Genomic DNA, 23,683 nt, shown 5'->3' with positions numbered 1-23,683 from the left:
TATATGATACACCAGTATATATTGACAAGCATGGAATTTATATTGTTATGGCACTTGAATATCAAAGGGCTACCGTGAGAGACTGTAGCAATACAGACTCTAGAGAATACAATGTTCACGTATATATTTCATGCAGTCCTTTTCGCTGTAAGTCTCACCATCTTCTCACTCCCTTGGCCATCCCCGAAGAATTGTTTAGTCAGGATCCGAATGCTTTATTGGACCGTGGATATGAAGTCGGTTCAATTACTACGAGCCTGAACAAGGCACAGCTCTCGTATGATTCAGGGCGTCACGGAATTAGGGGACGCTACGATGACGCCCAATGGCTATGCAGTCTCGGTTCTTTCTTAGGAAGAACTCTCACATACAGTATGAACTCATGCCACTCCGGCCGCTTGTACGATCAACACACGAGTTCGGTCTATTATACATGAGACATGGTCAGACAAGTCGATGGCGAATTCGTCGTTCAAGATGATTCGTGTACTATGCTGTAGGACTTCCGCATTCCTGTATACTTCTCACTATGGCCCTGAGTGATAACGACGTGCAACATAGCCTGTGCATCTCCAGTTTCACAAATATCAAGCTTACAGACCGTGCTGATAATATAATACTCATACCTTCTTCCAGCACCCCGTTACAATCAAAGCACATCACTTCCCGTCCGCCCACAGCAAAGTTTACCAATAGTGCGGAACACAAGCACCATGAAACTCGGCGCTATAGTCCTCCTTTCCAGCACTGCTCTTTTCACTGCAGTGGCCGCGCAGAGAAGATGCTATCCGATTGACAGGTATGGCCATAGGGCACACTGTGACCGCTGCCGTCGAGGCTATTATTTTGAGCAAAGTGGATACTGTGACCCATATGAGAGGTGCTGTCGAGGTCGATGCTGTCGGAGGGACGGTGGTGTGAATATATTGTTCAAAGTGGAAAATCCGTGTTATACCCGAGTACTAATGCATAGCTTAGAGTGTGCCTTTTACTGAGGACAATGGTGTGGAGGAGATAGTTGAGGATATGACGAAGGAAGAATGATGTATCTGATATGTCTAGGACCTTGGAGATTGGGCTTAGTTTAGTTCACTTCGTCGGTTCAGTTCCCCTCCGGCATGCTTTAGTGCACAGAGGATTGGGCTGGCTTAAAACTACACGTGGAATATATATCTTCGAAGTCTCAAGCAAGATAAAGTTCTCCCCTTTTTCTTTCTTCAATTTCCCGCCATTCCAGCATATCGAGTCTAAGAGATGAGACCCAATGGAAGACTTGAACCTTCTACCTGCGAACTGATGCATCTTCCCTAGGATATCAGGCCTCTGAGATTGTTGTCCTACACCAGTCTTGGCTCGTGCGCCTTACCGCTTGTAAACTGAGAGTGGGTCATAGAAAGACAAGGCCTTTTTGTCGTCTCGACAATGAGATAGATGTAAATAGATTCTTGAAAATCGGAAGAAGCGAATCACAACTGATTTTCCGGAAATCTTTTGGAGAGATACTACTTGATTGCTGTGTAACTGCATATATCGTATGCAATAAGAGGCAACATAATTTCCTTGGGCCATCAATTCTGAAAGACCCACTAAAAATAGCCACGGCAACGCTGGGCCGGAAGCTTGAGATCGATCTCGGATTCTAGACACTTTCTGTGCACATGCACGCGGAGACCCTATTTTCATGGATGCCATTGTACTATATGGTATGGGATCTCAACAGACGTGATCCTGGCCCATTGAGCAGTGTGTGCGCTGTAATACGGATGCCCCCGGGTCATTGTGGCACAGAACGAGCACTAGAACCAGAACTCGATGCAGGTTAGGTCTGTTGCTCCCAAAGCGAGGAAGAGATTTGGATGGATCTCGGTTTGGTAATGACTGACAATTGCCCGAGATATGATTGGTAACTGATGTGGACGACGGCCTTTAAGGGGAGAAAGAAGGGGCACTGGAAACATCCAAAGTGGAAAAAAGTGGACGGGGGGGGATTGAAATGAGCCCCATTGGGTCGACCCGCAGCGTACGACGGGCCTCAGGCAGTGTACGCCGTCGTGACTTTCACACACTGGGGGGTCACCTGCTCTATTGCTTTTGTTGTCTTTTCTCCGTCTTGCTCCATGTTTGCTGCCTCGCATCGTCATGCGCTTGGATTTCCTGCATGAATAAGTTCGCTCTCTCGGCTGAAGATTCCAATTAGTCGTCGTCATCCCTGTTCAACTGCTTTGCTTCCCCCCTGACGCGCTCGGAGGCCGTAATGCACAGCGGCCGTGGACGCCGAAAGAACGGCAGTATTAAAGCCCCCAAGAATCGTCAGCGCCCTACTATGTCACATTTAATCTCGGAACAGTCCATTCCAATTCGCTCAAAATCCTCGGTGGCCAGCGACGATAGCGTCGATACCTCCGACGACACCTCAACCGCTCCCTCCTTCAGCAGTAGTCCGCCGAGCACAAAGTCTGTCACCAACGGTGTTCACCGACCAGCGATGGCTCGAAAGGCTTCTTCTCCCATGGCGCCCGCCTTCATGGTCTCCGCGCCGGGTAAGGTCATTGTCTTTGGTGAGCATGCCGTCGTGCACGGTAAAGCTGCCATGGCCGCCGCCATCTCCCTCCGATCCTACCTCCTTGTCACAACCCTGACCAAATCGCAACGCACCATCACCTTAAACTTCAGAGATATTGGTTTGAATCACACTTGGAGCATCGACGAGCTGCCATGGGACCTGTTTCACCAACCAACGAAGAAGAAGTACTACTACGATCTGGTCACCTCAATTGACCCCGAACTTCTCGACGCGATCTTGCCTCTCGTGGAGCGCATCTCCCCAGACCTACCCGAAGACAAGCAGAAACATCAGCGTGGCGCTGCGACTGCGTTCCTCTATCTCTTCTGTGCGTTGGGTTCTCCCCAGCACCCGGGAGCGATCTATACCCTTCGGTCGACGATCCCAACTGGCGCGGGGTTGGGCAGCAGTGCCAGTATATGTGTCTGTATCAGTGCTGCACTCCTTCTTCAGATTCGTACTCTAGCTGGACCGCACCCCGACCAACCGCCTGACGAGGCAGAGGTGCAGATCGAGCGCATCAACCGATGGGCATTCGTTGGCGAGATGTGTATTCACGGCAATCCCAGCGGGGTGGATAACACGGTCGCCGCAGGCGGCAAGGCCGTGATTTTCAGAAGAGGCGATTATTCCAAACCACCGGCCGTTAGCTCGCTCCCCAATTTCCCCGAGCTGCCTCTACTGCTCGTGGACACTCGACAATCCCGTTCCACGGCGGTTGAAGTAGCAAAGGTCGGCCAATTGAAAGAAGAGCAACCGCTAGTGACGGAAGCGATTCTCGATACCATCGAGAAGGTAAACACTTCCGCCCAGGAGCTCATTCGGGAAACAGATTCGTCAGGCATCTCCAAGGATACGCTCGAGCGTATTGGTGCGCTTATCCGCATCAACCATGGCTTGCTAGTCTCGCTAGGAGTCTCTCACCCTCGACTTGAGCGAATTCGGGAGCTTGTGGATTTTGCGAACATTGGTTGGACGAAACTCACCGGTGCTGGTGGTGGAGGATGCGCGATCACCCTCCTACGTCCGGATGCCGAACCGAGTGCTATCCGCCAATTGGAGGAAAAGCTGGACGAAGAAGGATTCGCGAAGTACGAAACTACTCTGGGAGGAGATGGTGTCGGTGTCCTGTGGCCTGCCGTGGTTCGCAATGGAACCGATGAGGAAGGTGGCGAAGAGATCGACCAGCAGAAGTTCGAAAAAGCAGATGGCCCTGAAGGTATCGAGCGTCTCGTCGGTGTAGGCACCCAGGAAAAGAGAGAGGGCTGGAAGTTCTGGAAACGAGCAATGCATTAATATGGCGCCTTCCATTAACCCACGTTGAAGGCTTTCATCTTTACATTCAACTTACGCCAACTGCGCCAATCGGTCCCAGTTGTTCTTCGGTCTTCGCTCCTTCTTTCTCTTTTAATTCAGCATTCTTTTCTGACAGGAACTGGACTTGACACGATATGCATTTAATCACCCATTTCGCATGTTTCTTGAGTCTCATTACTATTCGCTATATTCGATTCTCTGTATAATCTTGACTCATGTGTTTATTGTTTTGGCTACCACCTCTCGATACCTCTGCATTGTTCTCCCTTCACTTCGTATCGAGTCCTCTATATAACTCACTTTTTTTTTTTTTTTTTTACTTTTCCTTTTTCGGCCATTTTGTTTGGGATCGAACCTGGGTGGGGTTCATATGACGACTGATGTGACTTGATCCCATTCTGTGGGTGTTGCGGCGATAGGCATTGAATGAATAACAAAGCATCAGTTGAATGATTGAAACATTTCTACATGAGGGCGTATAAAATATTATCCAATTTGTTATTGTAACTATACACGCTTAATTACGAAGCGGGGTATCATGTATCCAATCGATCGCAGTGCCAGGTTCGTACCCACCATTAGCCCATTGTCGTCTCCCAACCTTTCTCGATCATCACATCCATCCAGTACAGATTTGACTCCCCTGCGTCCATCCGTTTCCAGACTTCCTTCACGAGTTGCAAGCAGACATCGATCGGTTTCGGGGGGAGCACATGCTGAAACGAAGTGAGTCGTCCGAGGACGAACTGACGCGTACGAGATACTTCGATGGCATGCGAGGAGATATTTGGCCCGCTGCTGTCGAGTGAAACTTCTGAGCGGGGGAGGCGGAGCTCGCTGCTGGAGGCGACGAGCAAGAACGGCTGGAGACATCGGGTGCGAGATTCAATGGGGATTGTCTTTAGACGGGAGAGAGTGGTCAGAGCGAACTCTGTTAGCCAGCTGTCGTAGTAGGTGTCTGGGAGAGTTTTCGGGTCGTCTGGCTGGTTGCTTTCGGGTCGCAGATACATAGGCTCGAACCAGGCTGAGTTGATCAGGTCTGGGGCCGTGTCTACGGATAGGAATGGATCGCGGGGGGTTGCACTTGGTTGTTGATTGTAGGATTGGGAAGAAGGGTGCTGCGAGCCTAGTCGACGGTAAAGGAGGTCTGGGAAGACGCGATACAATTGCATGAGGCCTGTACAGCGATACACCTCCGCCATGGTTAACAGGTGCCACACCGGAGTCTCGTCATCTCCGGGGCTAACTATTTCGGCTTCAGCCGGATGTGCCAATTCGAGGAGTCGTTCTTCTAATTCTCGCGCTTTCTCAATGGCTTTCTGGGCCTGGGCGATATCAGCCTGCGAGGTAAATGCTCTGGCACGGATGCGTTTTCTCTCGCAACGCACGACTCTTCCTACTTCCTGCACAGTAAACTGGGTATCGCGGGCGATTCCAGTCCATGGATGTGGTATCCGCTGCAAGACCAGCGGCCCGCCTGGGTCTGCAGCTGTATTGCCGGATAGGACTGCTGTGTCATCTGCAACAAACGACAGGAGCATTTCCCAGTATACCAGAGCCTCCTGGAAGAACTGATGATTATTGCCACGCTCTGAGTTGGCGATCTCCAAGGGCTTGGTCTCAAGGTGATTCCGCAGTAGATTGAAGAATGAGATCCCTAGATCTTTGGAATCGTGCCAGCTGGCCGTCTGGCCGAGCATGAGTAAAGCCAATACGGACTTATCATCTAAGACAGTCTCTTTTGCAATGATATCGACAGCCTCATTACGTAGCTTACGTCCCAATGGGCCAAACTGCGGGAAATCATTCACCAGCGTGGCCGCTGCCATACTCTGCATGGTCTTACACATGGCCAACGAGGAGCCCCAAAGGCGGGACACAGTCGACCGAAAAGGGTTCATTTGACTGTCATAGCTTGAGAATAAAGCTGCTACCTCTTTAAAATAGTACTCAATGAGGGTCCAGGACGGGTTATTCAATGGCGGTGGGATTGACGTGAGGTCGCGCTGGGGTGGCTGTGAGTTTGATGGAGGGTATTTCCGCACGATGGCCGATGGAGAGAAGCCGAAAAAATTGGGCAGCTCATGGTGAGATTCAGGCGCTCTCGCAGAAAACAAATTCAATGGGTTTCCCGGTTCATTTGGGGTATCAAGATCAAATATCGAGCTCGCTCGCTCGTGTCCAACCACCGAGGCTGATGCTGAAGATGGTGAGGGCCCCAAATCTGCTAATTCTGGGAGAGAACCCGGTTCTGGGAGACCCCATAAACTGTCACTCAATGCATTGCTTTCGTCTAATCCCAATCCCTTTGGATCCGGATTCTCGTGTGTGGTTGTCTGGCTCGCATCGCCCTTGACCAATGGGGACTCCACTACGGCATCGGGGAATTGCGATGGTCGGGGGGAGGCGGTCGACGGTCCCGGAGCTGGCGAATGATCGGAGCCCAGCGGTGACCTATTCAGTTGAGCATTGCTATCGTATTCCTCAGGAGCGGATGGATACTTGGTCACCCAGCGCAGAGACTGGGCGTAACCGGGACATTTCACGCCCAAGCGGGTGCATCGACTGCAGTGAGGCTTCTCCTCCCCACATTTGACCTATTGGGACAAGACAACTGCGTCAACATATCTTCTTTGAAGGGTCCTTTTTAACCTTCACTGTCCCATGGATGTATCGCATGAGGAGATCAGCGGATGCTGCGGAGATCTTGATTTTGAGAGCATACCCGTTTGCTTTTACACCTCGCACAACCGTTGCGTGATTTCTTGACACGTCGCATTGTCACCCGATTCTTTCACAGCAGGTTCCGGAAGGTGCCGAGGAGAGTCGCGACATCATGATGTCGAGTTAGCGATGATGGTTTCCCGGGGGGAGAAATATTCCTCTTGTGCGGGGAAATTTTGGCTGTTATCAGTTTCGATGCGGTGGAACCAATAGGAGCCTGTCCGGGTACTTTGCCTCTTTTGGGGCATTTGGAGACTCGTTGTGGAAGTCATGTGTGTGTGTCGTGGACACCTCAGGCAAGGAGTCCTGGAGAGAATCACCGAGAGACTCACTGAGGTGAAGTCCATTGGAATCGTCGTGGACTCGTGGAATGGGTGAATCGAAGGGATCAATGATGGTTGCACCATTGTCCATGTCCTATTGTTCTGGTGGGTGCCTGAGGCCGGCGCAGCCCCACCATAGCTCAATCCATTCATTCATTGATTTCCCATTCTAAAGCCCATTCTCCAGGCTCCCGACAATCCTCAAGTCAGGGCAGAAAACTGTCTTAATATTCATATAATCCTGCTATCTGCACAGTTGTCCACCCAAGGAAGTGGCACATTGAGTCTATGCTGTTTGGTCGGGTTGTCGCTGTATATCTTTCCTAAATCTTTCTCCAGTAACATTCATTGGATAATATCACGCTTCTTGGGCTCTTTACCCTGCCAAAGAACCCACCTCAGTTCCAGAAATGGCCGGAAAATATGCCTCAGACCCGACATGGGCTTCTATTGAGCCGATCCCACTCAATGACGGCTCGGAAACAGGAACCCTTCCCCTGGCGACTATTGCTACTCAGATGAATATCTCGAGGCTACCTCGTACTTAAGAGCAGTGATGGCTGCCAATGAACTGTCCGACAGGGCACTGAAACTCACTGACGATGTAATCGCTATGAACCCGGCCCACTACACTGTTTGGTAAGTGCAAATGCTTCCCTGCCGTACTCTCACACTAGTATACATGCCAATCACTTACGACAAAATGTTTAGGATTTACCGCGTTAAGAATCTTTTTGCTCTCAAAAAAGACCTCACTGAAGAGTTTGAATGGCTGAACCAAATGTCATTGAAGTACCTTAAGAACTACCAAATATGGTATGCATTAACCCACCGAAATCGTCGGGTACCAAAGATGGTCTCTAACAATGTACCCATAGGCACCACCGACAGGTTCTCATGTCATCCAGGGAAAACTTCCCGACACTCCCGCCCAAGGAGCTGGACTTCCTTATGGAGATGTTCAAGCAAGACGCCAAAAACTATCATGTCTGGACCTACCGCCACTGGCTAGTGCGACACTTTAGACTGTGGGACGAGCCCCGAGAGATCCAGGACGTCGATCTCCTCCTGTCACAAGACGTGAGGAATAACTCCGCCTGGAATCATCGTTTCATGCTCCGTTTTGGTCCACGCAGTGATGAGCCAGACGGCGGGATGCCGAATAGCACCGCGCCCCCGCCTGAGAAGGGCAGGTTAGCCGTGGTTGACGAGGACCTTGTCGACGCTGAACTGGAGTACACCAAGGCCAAGGTCATTAGAGCCCCTGAAAATCGTAGCCCGTGGGGATATGCCCGCGGCATGCTGCGGGCATCCGGCCGGCCACTGTCGGAGTGGAAAGACTTTGCGAAGAAGTTTGTCCAGGAAAAGGTCGAGGACGGCAAGGTGGTGGATATTGAGGTCAAGAGCAGTCATGCTCTAGAATGGTTGGCTGACACATATGGAGAAGAAGGCGAACAAGCCACTGCCGAGGCAGTGCAGATGTTTACCTTATTGAAGGAGAAGTATGATCCCATCCGGAAGAATTACTGGGATTATCGGATTCGTATGATTGCTCCTGCAACGTGGAGCCAAGAGATTCCCACTTCGGCATGAGGCGCCGCGTAAATACCATCAACTTTCCTACAATGAAAAAGCCCGTACATTGGAATGATGTGCATGCTCAAGAAGTGTATCTTATTTTGAAACGCTAAATCATTAAATCATAGTCAATCTAAAAAAAAAAAAAAGAAACGCCAATCTAAACACCATCATGATAGAAAACGTTAACATAACCGAGAAACAAGAACGCAATGGCCGGCCAATAAGCATAAAAATTAAAGAACCAATTACTAGTTTCCCCAACCCTCATTAAGCAGCTTTTTATACTCCGCCGCCATATCAATCGTAATATTACTTCCACCACACACAATAATCACCACTCGACTGTCGGAGTTCAAGCCAGGCACAAGTTGCTTGAGCTTGGATTGGATTTCACTGCCTGCGTCCGACTCCGTCTCGTTCTCGGTCGCCGAGGACCCATCATCCCCGTAGCCTTCATCCCGATGGGAAGGGTAATCGGCATCTTCTCTCTTCCGCTTCTTCATTCCAGATGTGAGGGCGTCGGAGGGTGTCGATGACCGGGCTCTCGCCGCGTCACCGACTGCAGCCTCAATGCATACACCGCATGCAAGTTCGACAAGCGTCCGGTGATCATCAGCAAGACGCAGCACACCCCTTGCTGCATCAGCGTCCGAAAGCACAGCACTGTGTACAGCGATACCCTGCGGCGGGGAGATAGCATATTGGAAAGTGCGCTCGGAGACACGGATAGCGCCCAGCGAGGTAGCCTGGGAGGTGATTTTGGGGAGGGAGACGAGGGATTTCTTCGCAACAGCGGCGGCAAGGGAATCGGTACCGAGGGTTTCGATGGCGAGGAGGTTGATAGGGTTCGACTGGGAGTGGGAGAGAGGGTTGGAAGCATAACTGAGGCTCATCTTCTGGAGCTGACGGTGTCGCTCGATGCCCATGACCAAGCCGTTCAGCAGGCCACCGCCACCCACGCTGCAAATGATAGCGTCCACGGGCAATGGACGGCCACGGTGGGTGGCTTCTTCGTCTTCACCGGCGGGGGGAGGGAGCTGGGTGGCCAGTTCGTCAATGAGAGTGCTGTTTCCTTCCCAGATGGGCTCGTTATCGAACGGGTGTAGAGCAATCTTCGCCACGTCTTCGCTCTCGTTGTCGTCCTTGTTCTTCATGATCACTTCTCGCATGTATTCGCCGGCCGCCAGGAACGTGTCTCCGTGCTGGATTACGTCCGCTGCGCCGGCCATCCGTAGCTTCTGCACCATCAGGGGCTTCGTTGATAGTGGCACGACCACTGTGCAGGGATATCCCAGGCTGCGGGCTGCGCAGACAGCGGCGAGGCCTGCATTTCCGCCTGAGGAGGCATAGAAGTGGACGGGTCGATTGGCGTTTTCTGGCTTGATGAGGTGGGACAGGATCTGATTGCCCATGGCCCGGGACTTGAATGAACCGCTGGGCTGGACGTTCTCCAGCTTGAGGAATACCCTACATCCTGCGGCACGGGAAAGGGAGGCAGATTCCACCAGCGGGGTTTGCACCCATGGTGTCTTGAAGGAGGGTTGGGCTTCCTCCAAAGCGATGCTACCCATGATAGAGGATCGGTACTCGGGGTTTAGGCTAGCGTAGATTGAGAATACGTGATCAGGATGCCTTGAAGAATATGAGAGATAAGTTGATTGTATACAGTTGCCACAGAGGAGAGAGTTAAAAGAAGTATAGGAGGATGAGCTGAATGTATCATGGAACAATGGTTGGTAGCAGAAGGGGAATCAAACAAGGAATGAGAGATAAGCAAGCACAACAAAATACCAACCCTTCCATTATATTATTATACACCGTATCAAACACCATAGTATCTCTGATATACAAGCGGATGTCTTTCCGATACCACCATAGTAGGTTTGCCGCGGGAAAGACCCGAGTTTTCCGCCCCGATATCTATCACTCACAGCGTCGTGGATCTGGGCCTTTTCCGCTGATAACCTTGTGGAATCGAGCAAAACCATCCATTGGCCATGACATAACATAAACCCTGCTCATGGGGTCGAGCGTCGAGGAAAAGGAAACCTTGCACGCCTGCTTCATCGAGCAAAATCGGGAAAAGCTTCGCGACGTTTCCCTGACCCTTGCGTCAGTGGAGAATAGTGCCAATCAGATCGCAAGATGGTGTTTTAATCTACTTTTATGATTGGCTTCCGTGGGTTTTCTTGTTATCAACCCGTACGTCCTTGTGACGCTTATTGCTCCACGATAAGAGGGGGAAACAAGACGGTCTTCTTAATGCCTTCTCCATATTCTGCATCAGACCCCAGTACTGCGGCCGAGAATGCCCGTTTGGAGGGACGGGTACTATCGACGCGGAGAACATCTAGAAGCTCCTTAGACTTGCTGGGCATAAAGGGCTGTAGGAGAATGCCGGCGATCCGGAGGGATTCGGCGACATTGAATAAAACTCGTTGAGCTTTGATAGCATCCTTCCACGGCTCCGATAGATGAATGTACTTGTTACCCTGAACACGAGTGTCAGCACGAATATGTCTCAACTACGAACAGTGGCTGATCTCACCTGCTCGATTAACACCATGATGGTTTGCAAAGCGGCTCGAGGGTTAAGGCTCTCCATATGATCCCCCACTTTAACAGGGGTTTCCTTCAGCAGTTGTTCAAATTGCAAATCCTGCTCGTTTGCGGCCGGAAGTTCGCCCGACGTCCCGCTGACAATGTAAGAATGGAGTTTCCCTTTCGAAGAGCCAATTGTTCGGAGCACTAGGTTTCCGATGCCCGATTGGAGCAGCTTCTTGTAGTCACGAATGATGTAGGAATTGTCATAATCAGCGTCTCCCGCCAAGCCTCCCTGGTAGGCGAGGAAGAACCGCATTGTGTCAACACCGAAACGGTCTAAAGAAAAGAAGGGGTTCACAACATTCCCCGTGGACTTGGACATTTTCTCATGGTTGATCGTCCAGTGTCCGTGAACGAGGACATTACGAGGAAGGGGGAGATCAAGTGCCATGAGGAACGCCGGCCAGTATACACAGTGGAAGCTGTACGCTCATCAGTATCGTGCTCACAGTGCTTCTACGGAGAACTATGCCTACCGAACGATATCCTTGCCGACAACGTGTACGTCTGCGGGCCACCCAAGGCCACCTTCTTGACCGGGGGGGAAAGGGTAGCCCGCCTTGGTCAAATAATTGACAAGTGCGTCCAGCCATACATAGATGGTCTGTGTATCATCGCCAGGGACAGGAATGCCCCAAGTTAGCCGCTCCACAGGCCTGGAAATCGACAAATCTTGGAGCCCTGAAGACACCGATTTGACAATTTCTGTCGTGTAATTCGATGGTGTAATAAAGCCTGTCTTGTAAAGGTCCAACAGACGCTCCTGAAAAGCAGACAGGCGGAAGTGATAATTTGTCTCAGAGGACCATTCGACCTCTTTCCCTGTCTCGACGGAAACCTGCATTTCTAGATCAGCTCGTTGTTCATTGCAAACGTAATAGTGCTGTAGGCTAATACCATTCTCTTTCTTCCGGTGGTAGGATCTAGCGAGTTTTGTACCTGCGACGGAGGATAGAATGTTTCATCGCTAACGGAATACCAACCTTCGTGCTTAGAGGTGTAAATGTAGCCTCTGTGGTTCAGCATTTCCTATGACTGTTTAGTTCGACTATGGAGCGCTTAGAAGGCCCGTCCATCACTTACCCAGAAATATTGTACGGACTTCTTGTGCGCCGCCTCTGTCGTCCGGATGAAGTAATCGTAATCCATATGTGCTGCCTTGGCTAGATCCTATCCAGGACGTCAATAATCAAGGTAATAGAAGCTATACCGCCTACTAAGCTGCGGAAGCAGGACCGACCTCAAAGGTTTTGTAGTTCATATCGCAGAAGGCCTGAGTATCCATTTCCGCGGCTAGGGCGGCTTGCTGGATCTGTAGCGTACAGTCAACATCATGAAATGTTTTCAATTAAGAATATCCCTTCTACCTTCATGCCATGTTCATCGGTACCGGTCAATAGTTGAGCGTCCGTGTCTCCGCAGAGCGTTCGCCATCGCTTCAGTATGTCGGCAATCACCATTGTATAGAGATGACCGACATGAGGGGCTGAAGCAATATATATATCGTTAGAAATAGCCCTTGATATGTGGGAATTAGACAGACTTACCGGCATTCACATAGAAAATAGGTGTCGTTGCATAGTAGGGTTTCTTGTGCTCTCCGGAAGGCGCTGTCGCGAATCTGCGCCGAGCCACAACTGAAGTCGGGCGAAGGGTTTTGCAAGGAGCACACTGCCAAGTTGGACGTTTATATGCCAGGAACTGGTTGGCCCATGAAAGGGCACGAAACCGTGCTCTGGGAAGAGCCATTGCTAACTGAATGCGGAGTGAGGAGGATGATGACTCCAAATTCTAGACTACTTTTTGATGGGTAATTTATCGGAGTTGGAGAGGCTAATCTCCGGGTGGCCTAAGCTCCCGTACCTTTTTTTCTGCCGCTTGTACCTCGTCTCTTTTCTTCTCCACCACCACCTTTCTCTACTTCTCTTCGGAGGTACCAGTACTCCAAATATATTCTTGTTCTTCACGATATAGTCACCTACTCTACATACTGTTTTGCTTGTCTATCCTCGTATCGATCTGGATCGCGCAGACGTTAGCAGGTACCACGCTAAGTACTTGATTCTTTCACAATGGCCCCCGCAAGTGAAGATACGCTCACGAAAGTCTCTACGGATGGTATACTTCCCCTGCAGCATACTGCTTTCTTTCTGGCACACTCCGTTAATCTGTATTCCACCTCTAGCGGCCACGGAATTTGTCCAGTCATTCTACCCCGCCCTTCAGTCCAACCGCGGTACGATATCATCTTTTTACAACCAAACCATCTCCTTGATTCTATTCAACGGCAATGTTGTCGCCGACGGCAAAGCAGTTCAAGAAATATTTGTCAATCAGATGCCGCCGGCGCATTACGAGGTGCAGTCGTTCGATTGCCAAATCATCAACCAAGCATATCCCACCCCTACAGCAACTGGGCTTAAAGCTCCGAACGAAACCACTCTCAAGGACAAATCGATTTTGGTGCTGGTCAGTGGATACGTGCGATTTGGAGAGTCTCGAGATGTTCCACAGCGTGGGTTCAGCGAAACTTTCGTGCTAGTGCCAAACCCTTCTGCCGATGGCCCCAAGGGCAAACGCAAGCGAGAATGGCTTATTGAATCTCAGACGTTCCGGCTAGTTGTCTGAGAGAAAAGTTCACGTTCCCAAAGAGGAGTGCATTTTTAGGGTCTATCCATCAACCACCAGACCTCTCAAGGATACAATGGGGGGTATTATTATCGGGATATGAGTACAAATCGACAAAATACTTCAATCAACAACACGAACAAAAACCCAAGAGAAACACTGAAAGCACCTGATGGAGTGCACGGATGGAATGTGAACTCCGGAATGCACATAACAGCATTGTCATGTTCTGGACCTCGGCGGTATACGAAGGTTTGCTTTGACTCGTTCCAGAAGCTCTTCACGTGTGGCTTCTTCATTTGGCATAAGCCCCCTCTAGGAGTTACCGGAAGAGTCAATTAAGGATACACATACAAGGGTGAATTGTGATGGGTTTGGATTTCACAAAGCGAAGAAAGCACATACGTAACGGAGCCACCTTTTCATCTCTTCGGCAGTCCAAGTTTCAGGGTCTTTTCACAAAGTTAGCCTTTAAAGCTTCATCAACGATATCTGATGCTTGCCTCCGGTTGGGTCTGATTCTGCAGGGAATATATCGCTACCCCATATGGCCCAGGCCGCTGCAGCAGTAACCATGCCAGCAAACCCTGAATGATTTGACTTTAGCAGTTGTCTTTTTATTGCTTTGCCACCAGCGATAAATACCTAGAAAAAGATTCTCGATGCCTGTCAGCTGATTTGAGAACATCATCCGGGGTTATCTACTGTACAAACCTTAGAGTGCATTGCTCGATCTAGGGCAGTCGGCATTTTGGCTTAGTTGTTATGTCTGGATATACGAACTCAAACAAAATAGTGATCTGTATAGATGCGAAAATGACAGATGTCAGTTTGGTCAACCTTGTGACGTGATGCCTCAGTACCAGGTACCAGTACTTATACTATCTGTCTGCATACAGTATAGTTGCCGCCTAGCTCGCACCGCCACTCTGGTGGATTAACCCGATGTAGGAAGTGATACGCCACAGAGCAGTGGCGCATGTAAATGAGGGCTTCCGGAGCGGCAACCCTAACAATTCCCACACAACGTTAGCGCCTCACCGTCCGGACGCCTGCAAGTCGAGACTTCGAGATCGCGATTGTCCTTCACTCGTCCCGACTTTTTGCTCGACCATCCCGACTTACGTCCCCAATCACCGCCCACCATGCCTCGTGAAATCTCCGACATCAAGCAGTTCATTGAGATCTGCCGCCGCAAGGATGCCTCCTGTACGTTCTCCACGCCCGCTTAGACGCTCGGTTGTTTTGGGTTGGCCTGGGAGCTCTCCGACGAGCCCCGGCCGGTGATGGATGGGCTACAAGTGTTGTGGCTGGATCAATGGTGCTAACGGATAATTTTTGCGATTAGCTGCCCGCATCAAGCGCAACCGCAAGACCCAGCAGGTCAAGTTCAAGGTCCGCTGCCAGCGCTTCGTCTACACCCTTGCCCTGAAGGACTCCGACAAGGCCGACAAGCTCAAGCAGAGCTTGCCCCCAGGTGCGTTGCCTTCTAGTCTCATCTGAAAACACTCGGTCGCTATTCGGATTTCAATCTTGCTCGCTCCGCCGGTTTGCATACCTTGGTGTGGAGGTTCCGGGACATGATATGAACCATGACTACGCGGCCATCACTACGTAGAACTTCATGCTGACGAAAATACTACAACAGCCCTCAAGGTCGTCGATGTCTCCAAGGGTGAGAAGAAGAAGGCTCTGTAAATACCTTCAATGATTTGAAGTAGGGAGAGGTGGGCTTGGAGGACGGTTGCCGAAGCATAAGTCGACTGTCGAATGGGATTTGGCATTGGCATGGATGCTTGTGTGGGCCGGCACTGGGATGGATCGGTCTGACCTGTTTGATATACGGGAGGATTGAAGTCCCTGCGTCTGTCGGATGCTGTGATCATAAGTCCGGAATGGCACTTTTCACCGGCCAGACGACCTACATATCTAAATCAACTTCCAGAGGATGCTTGGTCGGAGCTCCCTGGTTCTACTATCTAATGAAGAGAAAAACAGTTGAAATGCCGTGCACCCTGTCCAACTTGCAATGTCACTTAAGGTCTTGGCTACGTTGATTGCACTCATCGCCTTGATGGCTGTTGTCATATCACCATTGAGATTCTTGGGTAGAATGTAGATGTGCTATGGGCTTGATATTTGTAAGGCTTTTCTGAAATCACTCGATGTCTCGACCACTCGCTAGTTTTGAGACATACAGCGCCCAGGGACTCAAGTTTCTCTTGGGAGTTATATATGGAACTCCACATAAACTATCGACGACGATCCCTCCTGCAAATTAGCACATAGAAAAGCGTGGATAAATTGGACGTTGAAATAGTATGATCCATGCATGCGGAAGACCGGCTATATTGTGGTTTAGGGCCCTTGGCGGGCCTTTAGTGAAACACTTCTCGCCTTTCCTCCAACTTCTCCCGTCACAGACTACCATGATCGTCATCCGCCCTCTACTAGACACCCTTTCTTGACCCAATCCCGAATGGTAGGAAAATTCCACCAGGGTCTGTCATGTGCGAGACCTGCCAGGCTGGTTTATATGCCAAGTCTAACTGCCATGCCGGCAATTTGGAGGGCAGAATGATGGTGCAGAAGTATCCTCGAATCAGGAATTAGAGCTGGTCTCTCCGCGCTAATCATTGCCATTCAAGTCACGGCAAGTTTCTTGTAGATGATCTCTATGCTATATGGATCACGGAGACCCCTCTCGTCTCGCTGGGCTGAAGACTCGATCAATAGCACGATGCCTTTCCTGGATCATGGGTCTCGCGTACCTGAATCCACGGCATAATAACCATCGGTCCGTCAACCCGAGGGTCGATCAACTCCGGCATTAACTGCCCAGCAGGCATACAGCCTTAAGGCAAGGTATTGGGCGGAAACACGACAGGCCTAATGTCACATGGCAGGGCCATTGCCTCTTCAATAGGACTTGAAGGTCATTTGTGGATCTTCATGGCGGACCCTGTTCAATTTTGGCAGAATTGGGAGATGTACACTATCACGGCAATGCATTCGGTATCCAGCACAGTCCACAGGAAGATGCTTGAGCGTCGAATCATGCAGCGATGCAAGGTGTAGAATGGCTGACTCTTGCTTTAATTAGCAGTGGCGCCACGATATTCTATTGGTCTCTGTATTGGCATATGTGAAGACCGAAGCATATCTACCTGCCACCGAGCTAATCCCGGATAATATCATCCGCTGGTCCAGGTGTCGCAGGTAGCCCATAGTCACAAGGGTGGAGCAGCCCCCTCCCGACTAGGGACAGGGAAAATAGGAGCCTGGCTGGACCTCGTGTGTGCATGGAGAGCATTATAAAAAGGCCGTGGGAGGTCAGAAACTGCCTATTCATTTCGTCCTCAGACACACCCTCTTCCATTCTTTCTTCTCGCCTTTGATCGAGCAGGTCTTTCAGTCACTGGCCGCGGATTTGATATCCTTTAGTTCTATTAAATCATACCATCACAATGGCTATGTCCAAGATCGCGTCGCTTACTGGCCTTCTGGCCTCCGCCTCTCTCGTCGCCGGCCACGGTTATGTGAGTGGAATCGTCGTTGACGGCCAATAGTATGTTTTCAGATTCACAGACATGTTGTCATGGAGGCTAATATCTACTCATAGTTATGGCGGCTACCTTGTCGACAAGTACGCCTACTCAGACAACCCCCCAGAGACCATTGGCTGGTCCACCTCTGCCACCGACCTCGGATTTGTGGACGGCACTGGATACCAGTCCCCTGATATCATCTGTCATAAGGACGGCGCGCCAGGTGCTTTGACTGCTGAAGTTGCTGCTGGTGGCGAAATTGAACTGCAGTGGACCGAGTGGCCTGAGAGCCACCACGGCCCTGTTCTCAATTACCTCGCCCCCTGCGGTGGCGACTGCTCCGCAGTGGACAAGACCACCCTAGAGTTCTTCAAGATCGAGGCTCAGGGCTTGATTGACGGCAGCAGCCCTCCGGGCCAGTGGGCTTCCGATGACTTGATCAGCAACAACAACAGCTGGACCGTGACCATCCCAACATCCATCCAAGAGGGTAACTATGTTCTCCGCCACGAGATCATCGGCCTTCACTCTGGCGGTCAGAAGGATGGTGCTCAGAACTACCCCCAGTGCATCAATATCAAGGTCACTGGCGGCGGAGACGCCACACCGGCAGGTACCGCCGGCGAGGCCCTTTACAAGGACACTGACGCTGGTATCCTGTTCGACATCTACAGTGACCTCAGCGGCGGCTACCCCATCCCTGGCCCTGAGGTATTCAGCGCTTAAATTGGAGGGTTGTATACGATGTCCGTGGGCAGCTTCATGAGTGGCAATGCCTTGTGGGAAACTACATAGAGGCCGTTTCGTCTCTACTACCTGGCGATCTATTAGCAGTGGTCGGACATTCTGTTCATAGCTTTACTACTCTTCGAATGTGAATATTGTTTACTCCCCTTCACATTGAATGGTAGTTTTACTAAATGCTAAAGACAAAAGCAAAGACAAAAAACAAAAAAAGACAAGCAAACAATACTTGCATCGTACTGAATAAACAATCATATCATCAGGGTATACATCAGTCAAAGCCTATCTCCCACCTTGAACCTCATAACGCTGTCGAGCTTTGTGAAGCACTCAGCACTTACATGCCAAGTCCATCAGTCAATATAAAGAGCATAGAGGAGAGAACGTAAGGACATAGTCTACTCACCTCGATGATCATGTTCAATATCCGTATCCAATCCATCCTCCATCGTAGACAACTCTTCCACCACGCCCCATTTCTCCTCCCATTCTCGTAGCAAAATCAGTTCCTCCGGCGGAATCACCGCATCCTTCCCCAGCTCCTCCTTCATCCTCTGCACCCACTCAGCGACCTCGGCCTGTGACTTCTCTGTCGAGCAAACAACCGTTATCGAGTATGCGCTCGCGCTCATGCTGACAATGCTGTACACCCCATCTCGGACATGATTACCGATAGCAATTGTGATCTTATCAATTGAAGCGGGCAAACGGATGCTGATATTTCGGAAATCCGAACGGTCATGTACATTGAACCACGTTGCGTGGACGGCCGGGGAACCGGAGAAGGCATCTGGCGGTGTTGCCTGGCTGATTTCGCCCGGGTCCGGGGTCTGGTATTTTTCGGTTACAATGGATGCTTTGCGCCTGGAACGCCAGCGTGTCAGGTATCTCATGTTGGGAGTATTCAGGGTCAAAGAATTGAGAAGCTTCGAAGCCGGGTTGTTTGGGAAAAGGGGGGCCAAAACGAATGCTTTATGAAGGGGAGGGGAGGATCAGCCTAGTGGCATGAGCAGCAGACAAGCTCCTTGCACTATAAAAGGCCATTAGTTGGGAGTTTTATTATCAGGTCATGTCAGTGCTCAGGAGGTTCAGATTTAGCCGGAGGGATCAGGACACACCCCATGTGAGGTTGCTTCCGGATTCCAAACCCTAGACAACATCGCAGCGACTGGCGCTTGGATATTCCAATTCCCACCTAGGATGCCAGGGACCAATGCGAGTCATGGTTCGTTTCATTGGATCGGGCCATGGAAATCCACTGTTGACGCTAAAAACGGGACACGATTGAATATCAATTGAATCATCAAATCAAACCACCTCGATTCAGAAAAGCCCTGTTGGGTCCGGAGTCACACTACAGACGCCGACGATACTCCATCTCAACGTATCCCTCAACCCCCGCCCTCTTCAGATCCTGATCCACACTGTCTCGACTCAGATCCATCCTTCTGAGCTCGAACTCGCCAAAATAGTTCGCCGCCTCCGACACCTTCCGAAACCCCGCGCCCTCAAACAAGCCCAAACTGCGCCCATTCCCCTGCCCAATCTTAACACTAAGACACGACAACCTCCACCCACGGACACCAGCCTCCCCTAGAGCCTTGGCAGCAGCCGGATCCCCTCGAACAAACTCCCCCAGAATCTCCACTTCGTGGTCAGCGATGTATCGCAGAAACGAGAGCAGCGTGGCCTTCCCGAACCCCTTGCGCTGATTGCTCTTCTCCGCGATCATGAGCTCGATCTCGCCGATGATCTGGGGCTCCGCGTCCCCTTCCTCGCCGTCATCGACGCGGAGGAAGAGATTCACGTCCCCGATCATCCGCGCGGAGCTGTCATCCTCGTCGCGGAGTGGGGATGCCCCCGTTCCTGCGGGGGAGGGCTGGCACACGATGAAAGTGAGCTTGTCCGGATCTTGGCGCCAGCTTTGTTGCATGGCGTATTCCTCTTCTAGCGACAGCGGTTCTGAGGCTGTTGCTTCTTGGATTTCCTGATGTTAGTGTTAGTGTTGTTCCATCCTTATGTACGAGGCGATTGCGGATATGAGACGATGGAAGGGTGAAACATACTTCATCTTTCATCCATTCGTGGTAGCGGGGCACGTGCCATTTAGAGTAGGGTACTAGAAGTACTGTAGATGTTGAAATAGCTATCCTGATCTGTTAGTGTACGTACTTGGTGACTGTTGGGGGGGGGGGATTCCAAGCGGGCGTACCAGTTTTAGCATTTAACAACATTTTTTTTTTAGCGTGTCTGGTTTATGTGCTCGAGATACAATGTCTATAGTATTACAGTATATTTGTGGGGATCCGTAGAAATGGTCTAGATTGGATTTATATTCGTGGGGCGGATTTGGAGAATTGGGGAGAATTAAATTCCTTTAATGAACATTTTATTTTTTGATATGTGTCTTGGCATTTTGGGCCATTTGTTTATTTCCATGCGGAATTGACATCCTCTGGTGGCTTTCTGGTTCGTTTCCCTTCACTGTATCGTGTCGGAGAGAATTTTCGACCTAGGGAGATAGATACCTTTTTTTTTTTTTGGAGCGATCTATAATAACATGGCGAGAACCGCATGGAGCTTGATTGGGGGTGGATATGTGTTACCTGTAAACGGCCATAATAGCGGTCATTTCCGGCATCAATATCATAGGTCCACGCGTTCTATTGGTAAATACTGGTTGGGTCTATACTAGTATTATGGCTATGTCAAGGTCTTGTGGGCATCTCATGAACCATTGATACCTAGTTTCACATACAAATCATTGCTTTTCCTGCTGCCCGGCGTATGTGCCGAATTTGACGACCTCTACCTCCAGCGTCTCGGTATCAACTAGTACCAGTTCGCCAGTTTCCTTGAACGTAGGAATGGATAACAGACGGACTCGTGGGCCAGATGTGTTATCATCCATACCGGTCATCTCTGTGTCGGCTCCATTCAGCTTCAAGGGAGCGTCGCCTTCTATTACCGCGGTCTTGAACTGTGGCTGGTTACCAGCGAAGAAGATATGCGGACACGCCTCCATCACGAAAGGATCGTGTGTTTGGAATGGATAGGACCCTGTGACAATCAGCTACTACTTCATTTCAAGAAATTGTCGTGGGAAGAGAACTCACAGATTGTGTCAGGTGCGGTGGGAACACCACACCTCCAACGCAACATGGCCTCCATGATCTTAACCCTAGCCTCGGCATCCCCGTTGCCATCAACAGTACCACTCGAATTCGCAAAATCTAGATAGCGAAGGACGTCGTCGACATTCTGGCCGCTCGAACCCCAGAGACGCCATCCTTCTATGTCTCCTTCCCAGGGATTCGTGACGCTATCGAACCATCCTGGCTCTGGGGTTTCGCCAGCAGACGTGGGTCCAGAGCAATATGCCCTAGATCGCGGAAACATAGCTCGGTGGATACCCTGTTGAGGCAGTGAGAAATTGGCTGGGTCGCTTGCGCCTGACATAAGGGTAACAGGTATGGTGGGTAGAATCTCGGCGAGGAAGTTATCGAACTGGGTGATTGGAGAAGCATTGTACGCGGAAGCATCATAGCCATATTTCTTTGGCCCATTTTTCTTCTTTGAAGCAGCTGCATTCTCGTTAGGATCGGTAGTCATGCTTGCACCGAGAGAATTTCCCGCAATGACCAGCCTCGTAATTGCAGAAGCATCCGGGGGTGCACTCTCGTCATTTGCTGATGATTGGGAACCTGTGTAGCCAAGGAGGTAGTCTGTTAAGAGCTCCAGGGATAATGTGTCGCTCGAAGTTCCGGTAATCCCAAGACCGCTCACAAAAGCAATTTTACTTTTACCAGTTCCTTCCTGGGAAGACTGCTTTTCATCCCTCTCCCACCGATGGGGTTGACGAGGTAGGTCAGGGACCTTTACATCGATAACCTCAAAGTCTCCATTCGAGTTCTCAGTTCCTAGCACGGCAACTATAGCTCCTGTAGCCAATTGGGTAGATCTAAGCATGTTTCCGGTCAACCGCAGGCGGCCGGACTCGTCTTCTAGCATAATTTGTGTCAATTCGGGGTGGGCAGGATCAAGGTAAGTCGGGCGAGGGGGAGGAGCTAATGTGTAGTTCTGCCATAGCATTAGCAAGTGCAGGCGTACGAGGAATAAATATTGTCGACTTGCCTCTTTCGTCAGGTCATCCAAGATATTGGGCTTTAATGGCAAGTCCATGTAGATTGTGCCTGCAACCCAGCAAAGCTCTCCTTGTCTTACATCGAGCACTCTTTCCACGCGACGAGCATGCTCTCCGGCGATCTGTTGAGCAGTTCCAATGTGTTAGCAAACATTCGCCGGAGACTGACCTATTTGCTCAGTCCATATGGTGCGATTGCGCGCAAGATGCGCCCTATACTATCGCAAACCCAACGGGCAATTCTTACACTGAACCCTTCCCATGTCTCTACCGCAATTTCCTCCACTGCCGGTTTTAACTTGGCAAGTCGCAAGAAGTACATATCGCCATATTGTTGTTGATAGTGTCTTTCCTGGCCAGACGGCAATTGAAAGGTATGAAGAGGGTTATAACTGGAGGAGGAGCGATAGACTGGTGCATATTCTTCGTCGCTGCGATTAAGAGGAGAATGAATGTCAGTCACTGATTGACCCTATAGCTGGGCGCGCAGGAAGGGTGGGCACACCTTGGAGGGCGCAGAAATCGGTTTTCCGTACTGCCAGACGCCATGTTGTGAAGTTGCTCCTTCGTCGCAGGAAGACCGGGATGTTTTAATCGAGGAGTATATATCAGCCCGAAAAAGGTAAGATGTGTTGTGGATGATGGGTGCTACTTTGCTCAATCTTGCAACTGAAGTCCAACGCGAATCACGCGTCTTTTGGCGTTCCGCGGGCGGCGTAATTACAGTACCGCTTTTGGCCAACGCCGCTGGATGCCCTATGGACTACTATATATTCTTCCAGCGTCTCTTAAGCTGTTGCAATAATTCAATTGAGCTATAAATCAACCCTATACTTTTAGAGAAGAGCACACTGCTACCAGATTAGAGTAGCGCAAGCAAAACTCAAACCAACACCTCTTATTAGTCTATATTGGGTCGAGCCAGACATCCTTGAGTGAGGAACTAGCAATGTTGAGATACGGTTAGCAGCTCCAGGCTACCCTAAATTGAGGGGATATGGCGAAGACGTCGCTTGAGAGGTTCAGTTTTCGGCCTTGACAGCGAGCCCCCCGGGCCGAAATGCTGCGACCTGATAAGGGATACGAGCTTTGGGCTCCCAAGGGGGAACTGTAATTTATAGAGATCCCTTGATGGGCTTTGAACACTCATTTGAATGTCTTAGTTGGACTTCTGTTCTAGATATGAAACGTGCATGTTATGCGACGGCAGAACCATTAAAACATGTCCACGTCCCTAATTACTGTCGTGCAGAATCTGAGAGGTGAGGTAGATTAATATGCTATTATTCAGTAGACTGCAATAGGTAAGTTATCGCAGGAACAATTTCCAGTTGCAAGGGATGGCTCCAGCCGCAGGGGACACGCTGCTGTCCATTCCGCATGCCGCATTCCTGCATCAACTTTGATTCACTTCTTGATCGGTCATTTCCTCTGTTGACGGACTGCAGTATTCACTTGATTGGTCATGTTCTTTCCTTTTCCTTTCCTTATATTCTGGAACTGAGGC

At 50.3% G+C, this 23,683-nt stretch overlaps 10 protein-coding genes across 10 annotated transcripts; 5 read left to right on the top strand and 5 right to left on the bottom strand.

Annotated features, from left to right (window-relative positions):
* Nucleotides 1–2,254: 2,254 nt before the first annotated feature.
* On the top strand, nt 2,255–3,859 carry erg12 (mevalonate kinase; the record flags this gene model as incomplete). Its single annotated transcript, XM_022530835.1, has 1 exon — nt 2,255–3,859. The coding sequence occupies one exon, from the start codon at nt 2,255–2,257 to the stop codon at nt 3,857–3,859; it is 1,605 nt and encodes a 534-aa protein (XP_022390830.1).
* Nucleotides 3,860–4,458: 599 nt separating this feature from the next.
* Nucleotides 4,459–6,559, bottom strand: ABOM_003704 (uncharacterized protein; the record flags this gene model as incomplete). Its single annotated transcript, XM_022530834.1, has 2 exons — nt 4,459–6,477; nt 6,539–6,559. The coding sequence occupies 2 exons, from the start codon at nt 6,557–6,559 to the stop codon at nt 4,459–4,461; spliced, it is 2,040 nt and encodes a 679-aa protein (XP_022390831.1).
* A 924-nt stretch (nt 6,560–7,483) lies between these two features.
* On the top strand, nt 7,484–8,520 carry ramB (bifunctional protein farnesyltransferase/protein geranylgeranyltransferase; the record flags this gene model as incomplete). The annotated part of the gene is made up of 3 exons (XM_022530833.1): nt 7,484–7,566; nt 7,639–7,743; nt 7,806–8,520. The coding sequence occupies 3 exons, from the start codon at nt 7,484–7,486 to the stop codon at nt 8,518–8,520; spliced, it is 903 nt and encodes a 300-aa protein (XP_022390828.1).
* Nucleotides 8,521–8,756: 236 nt separating this feature from the next.
* ABOM_003702 (putative L-serine dehydratase) lies at nt 8,757–10,079 on the bottom strand (the record flags this gene model as incomplete). The annotated part of the gene is made up of 1 exon (XM_022530832.1): nt 8,757–10,079. One exon carries the CDS (start codon nt 10,077–10,079, stop codon nt 8,757–8,759), a length of 1,323 nt encoding a protein of 440 aa, XP_022390829.1.
* Nucleotides 10,080–10,727: 648 nt separating this feature from the next.
* ABOM_003701 (methionine--tRNA ligase MSM1) lies at nt 10,728–12,861 on the bottom strand (the record flags this gene model as incomplete). The annotated part of the gene is made up of 8 exons (XM_022530831.1): nt 10,728–11,000; nt 11,057–11,534; nt 11,589–11,950; nt 12,010–12,141; nt 12,196–12,282; nt 12,353–12,424; nt 12,480–12,598; nt 12,660–12,861. The coding sequence occupies 8 exons, from the start codon at nt 12,859–12,861 to the stop codon at nt 10,728–10,730; spliced, it is 1,725 nt and encodes a 574-aa protein (XP_022390826.1).
* A 323-nt stretch (nt 12,862–13,184) lies between these two features.
* Nucleotides 13,185–13,740, top strand: ABOM_003700 (putative nuclear transport factor 2 domain protein; the record flags this gene model as incomplete). Its single annotated transcript, XM_022530830.1, has 2 exons — nt 13,185–13,230; nt 13,298–13,740. The coding sequence occupies 2 exons, from the start codon at nt 13,185–13,187 to the stop codon at nt 13,738–13,740; spliced, it is 489 nt and encodes a 162-aa protein (XP_022390827.1).
* A 1,145-nt stretch (nt 13,741–14,885) lies between these two features.
* On the top strand, nt 14,886–15,438 carry ABOM_003699 (60S ribosomal protein eL38; the record flags this gene model as incomplete). Its single annotated transcript, XM_022530829.1, has 3 exons — nt 14,886–14,949; nt 15,089–15,217; nt 15,389–15,438. 3 exons carry the CDS (start codon nt 14,886–14,888, stop codon nt 15,436–15,438), a joined length of 243 nt encoding a protein of 80 aa, XP_022390803.1.
* Nucleotides 15,439–17,207: 1,769 nt separating this feature from the next.
* On the top strand, nt 17,208–18,014 carry ABOM_003698 (lytic polysaccharide monooxygenase auxiliary activity family 9 protein; the record flags this gene model as incomplete). Its single annotated transcript, XM_022530828.1, has 2 exons — nt 17,208–17,308; nt 17,363–18,014. The coding sequence occupies 2 exons, from the start codon at nt 17,208–17,210 to the stop codon at nt 18,012–18,014; spliced, it is 753 nt and encodes a 250-aa protein (XP_022390804.1).
* Nucleotides 18,015–19,386: 1,372 nt separating this feature from the next.
* Nucleotides 19,387–20,266, bottom strand: ABOM_003697 (uncharacterized protein; the record flags this gene model as incomplete). The annotated part of the gene is made up of 3 exons (XM_022530827.1): nt 19,387–20,019; nt 20,099–20,178; nt 20,245–20,266. The coding sequence occupies 3 exons, from the start codon at nt 20,264–20,266 to the stop codon at nt 19,387–19,389; spliced, it is 735 nt and encodes a 244-aa protein (XP_022390780.1).
* A 527-nt stretch (nt 20,267–20,793) lies between these two features.
* ABOM_003696 (DNA-directed DNA polymerase delta subunit POL31) lies at nt 20,794–22,725 on the bottom strand (the record flags this gene model as incomplete). Its single annotated transcript, XM_022530826.1, has 4 exons — nt 20,794–21,092; nt 21,149–22,298; nt 22,424–22,607; nt 22,682–22,725. 4 exons carry the CDS (start codon nt 22,723–22,725, stop codon nt 20,794–20,796), a joined length of 1,677 nt encoding a protein of 558 aa, XP_022390801.1.
* Nucleotides 22,726–23,683: the final 958 nt, after the last annotated feature.

This window comes from Aspergillus bombycis (genome assembly GCF_001792695.1).
Source record: "Aspergillus bombycis strain NRRL26010 chromosome Unknown contig00026, whole genome shotgun sequence".
In the NCBI taxonomy this organism is placed as follows: Eukaryota; Fungi; Ascomycota; class Eurotiomycetes; order Eurotiales; family Aspergillaceae; genus Aspergillus; species Aspergillus bombycis.
Note: the sequence above shows the minus strand (reverse complement) of the source record. Positions and strands in the feature narration are given on the sequence as shown.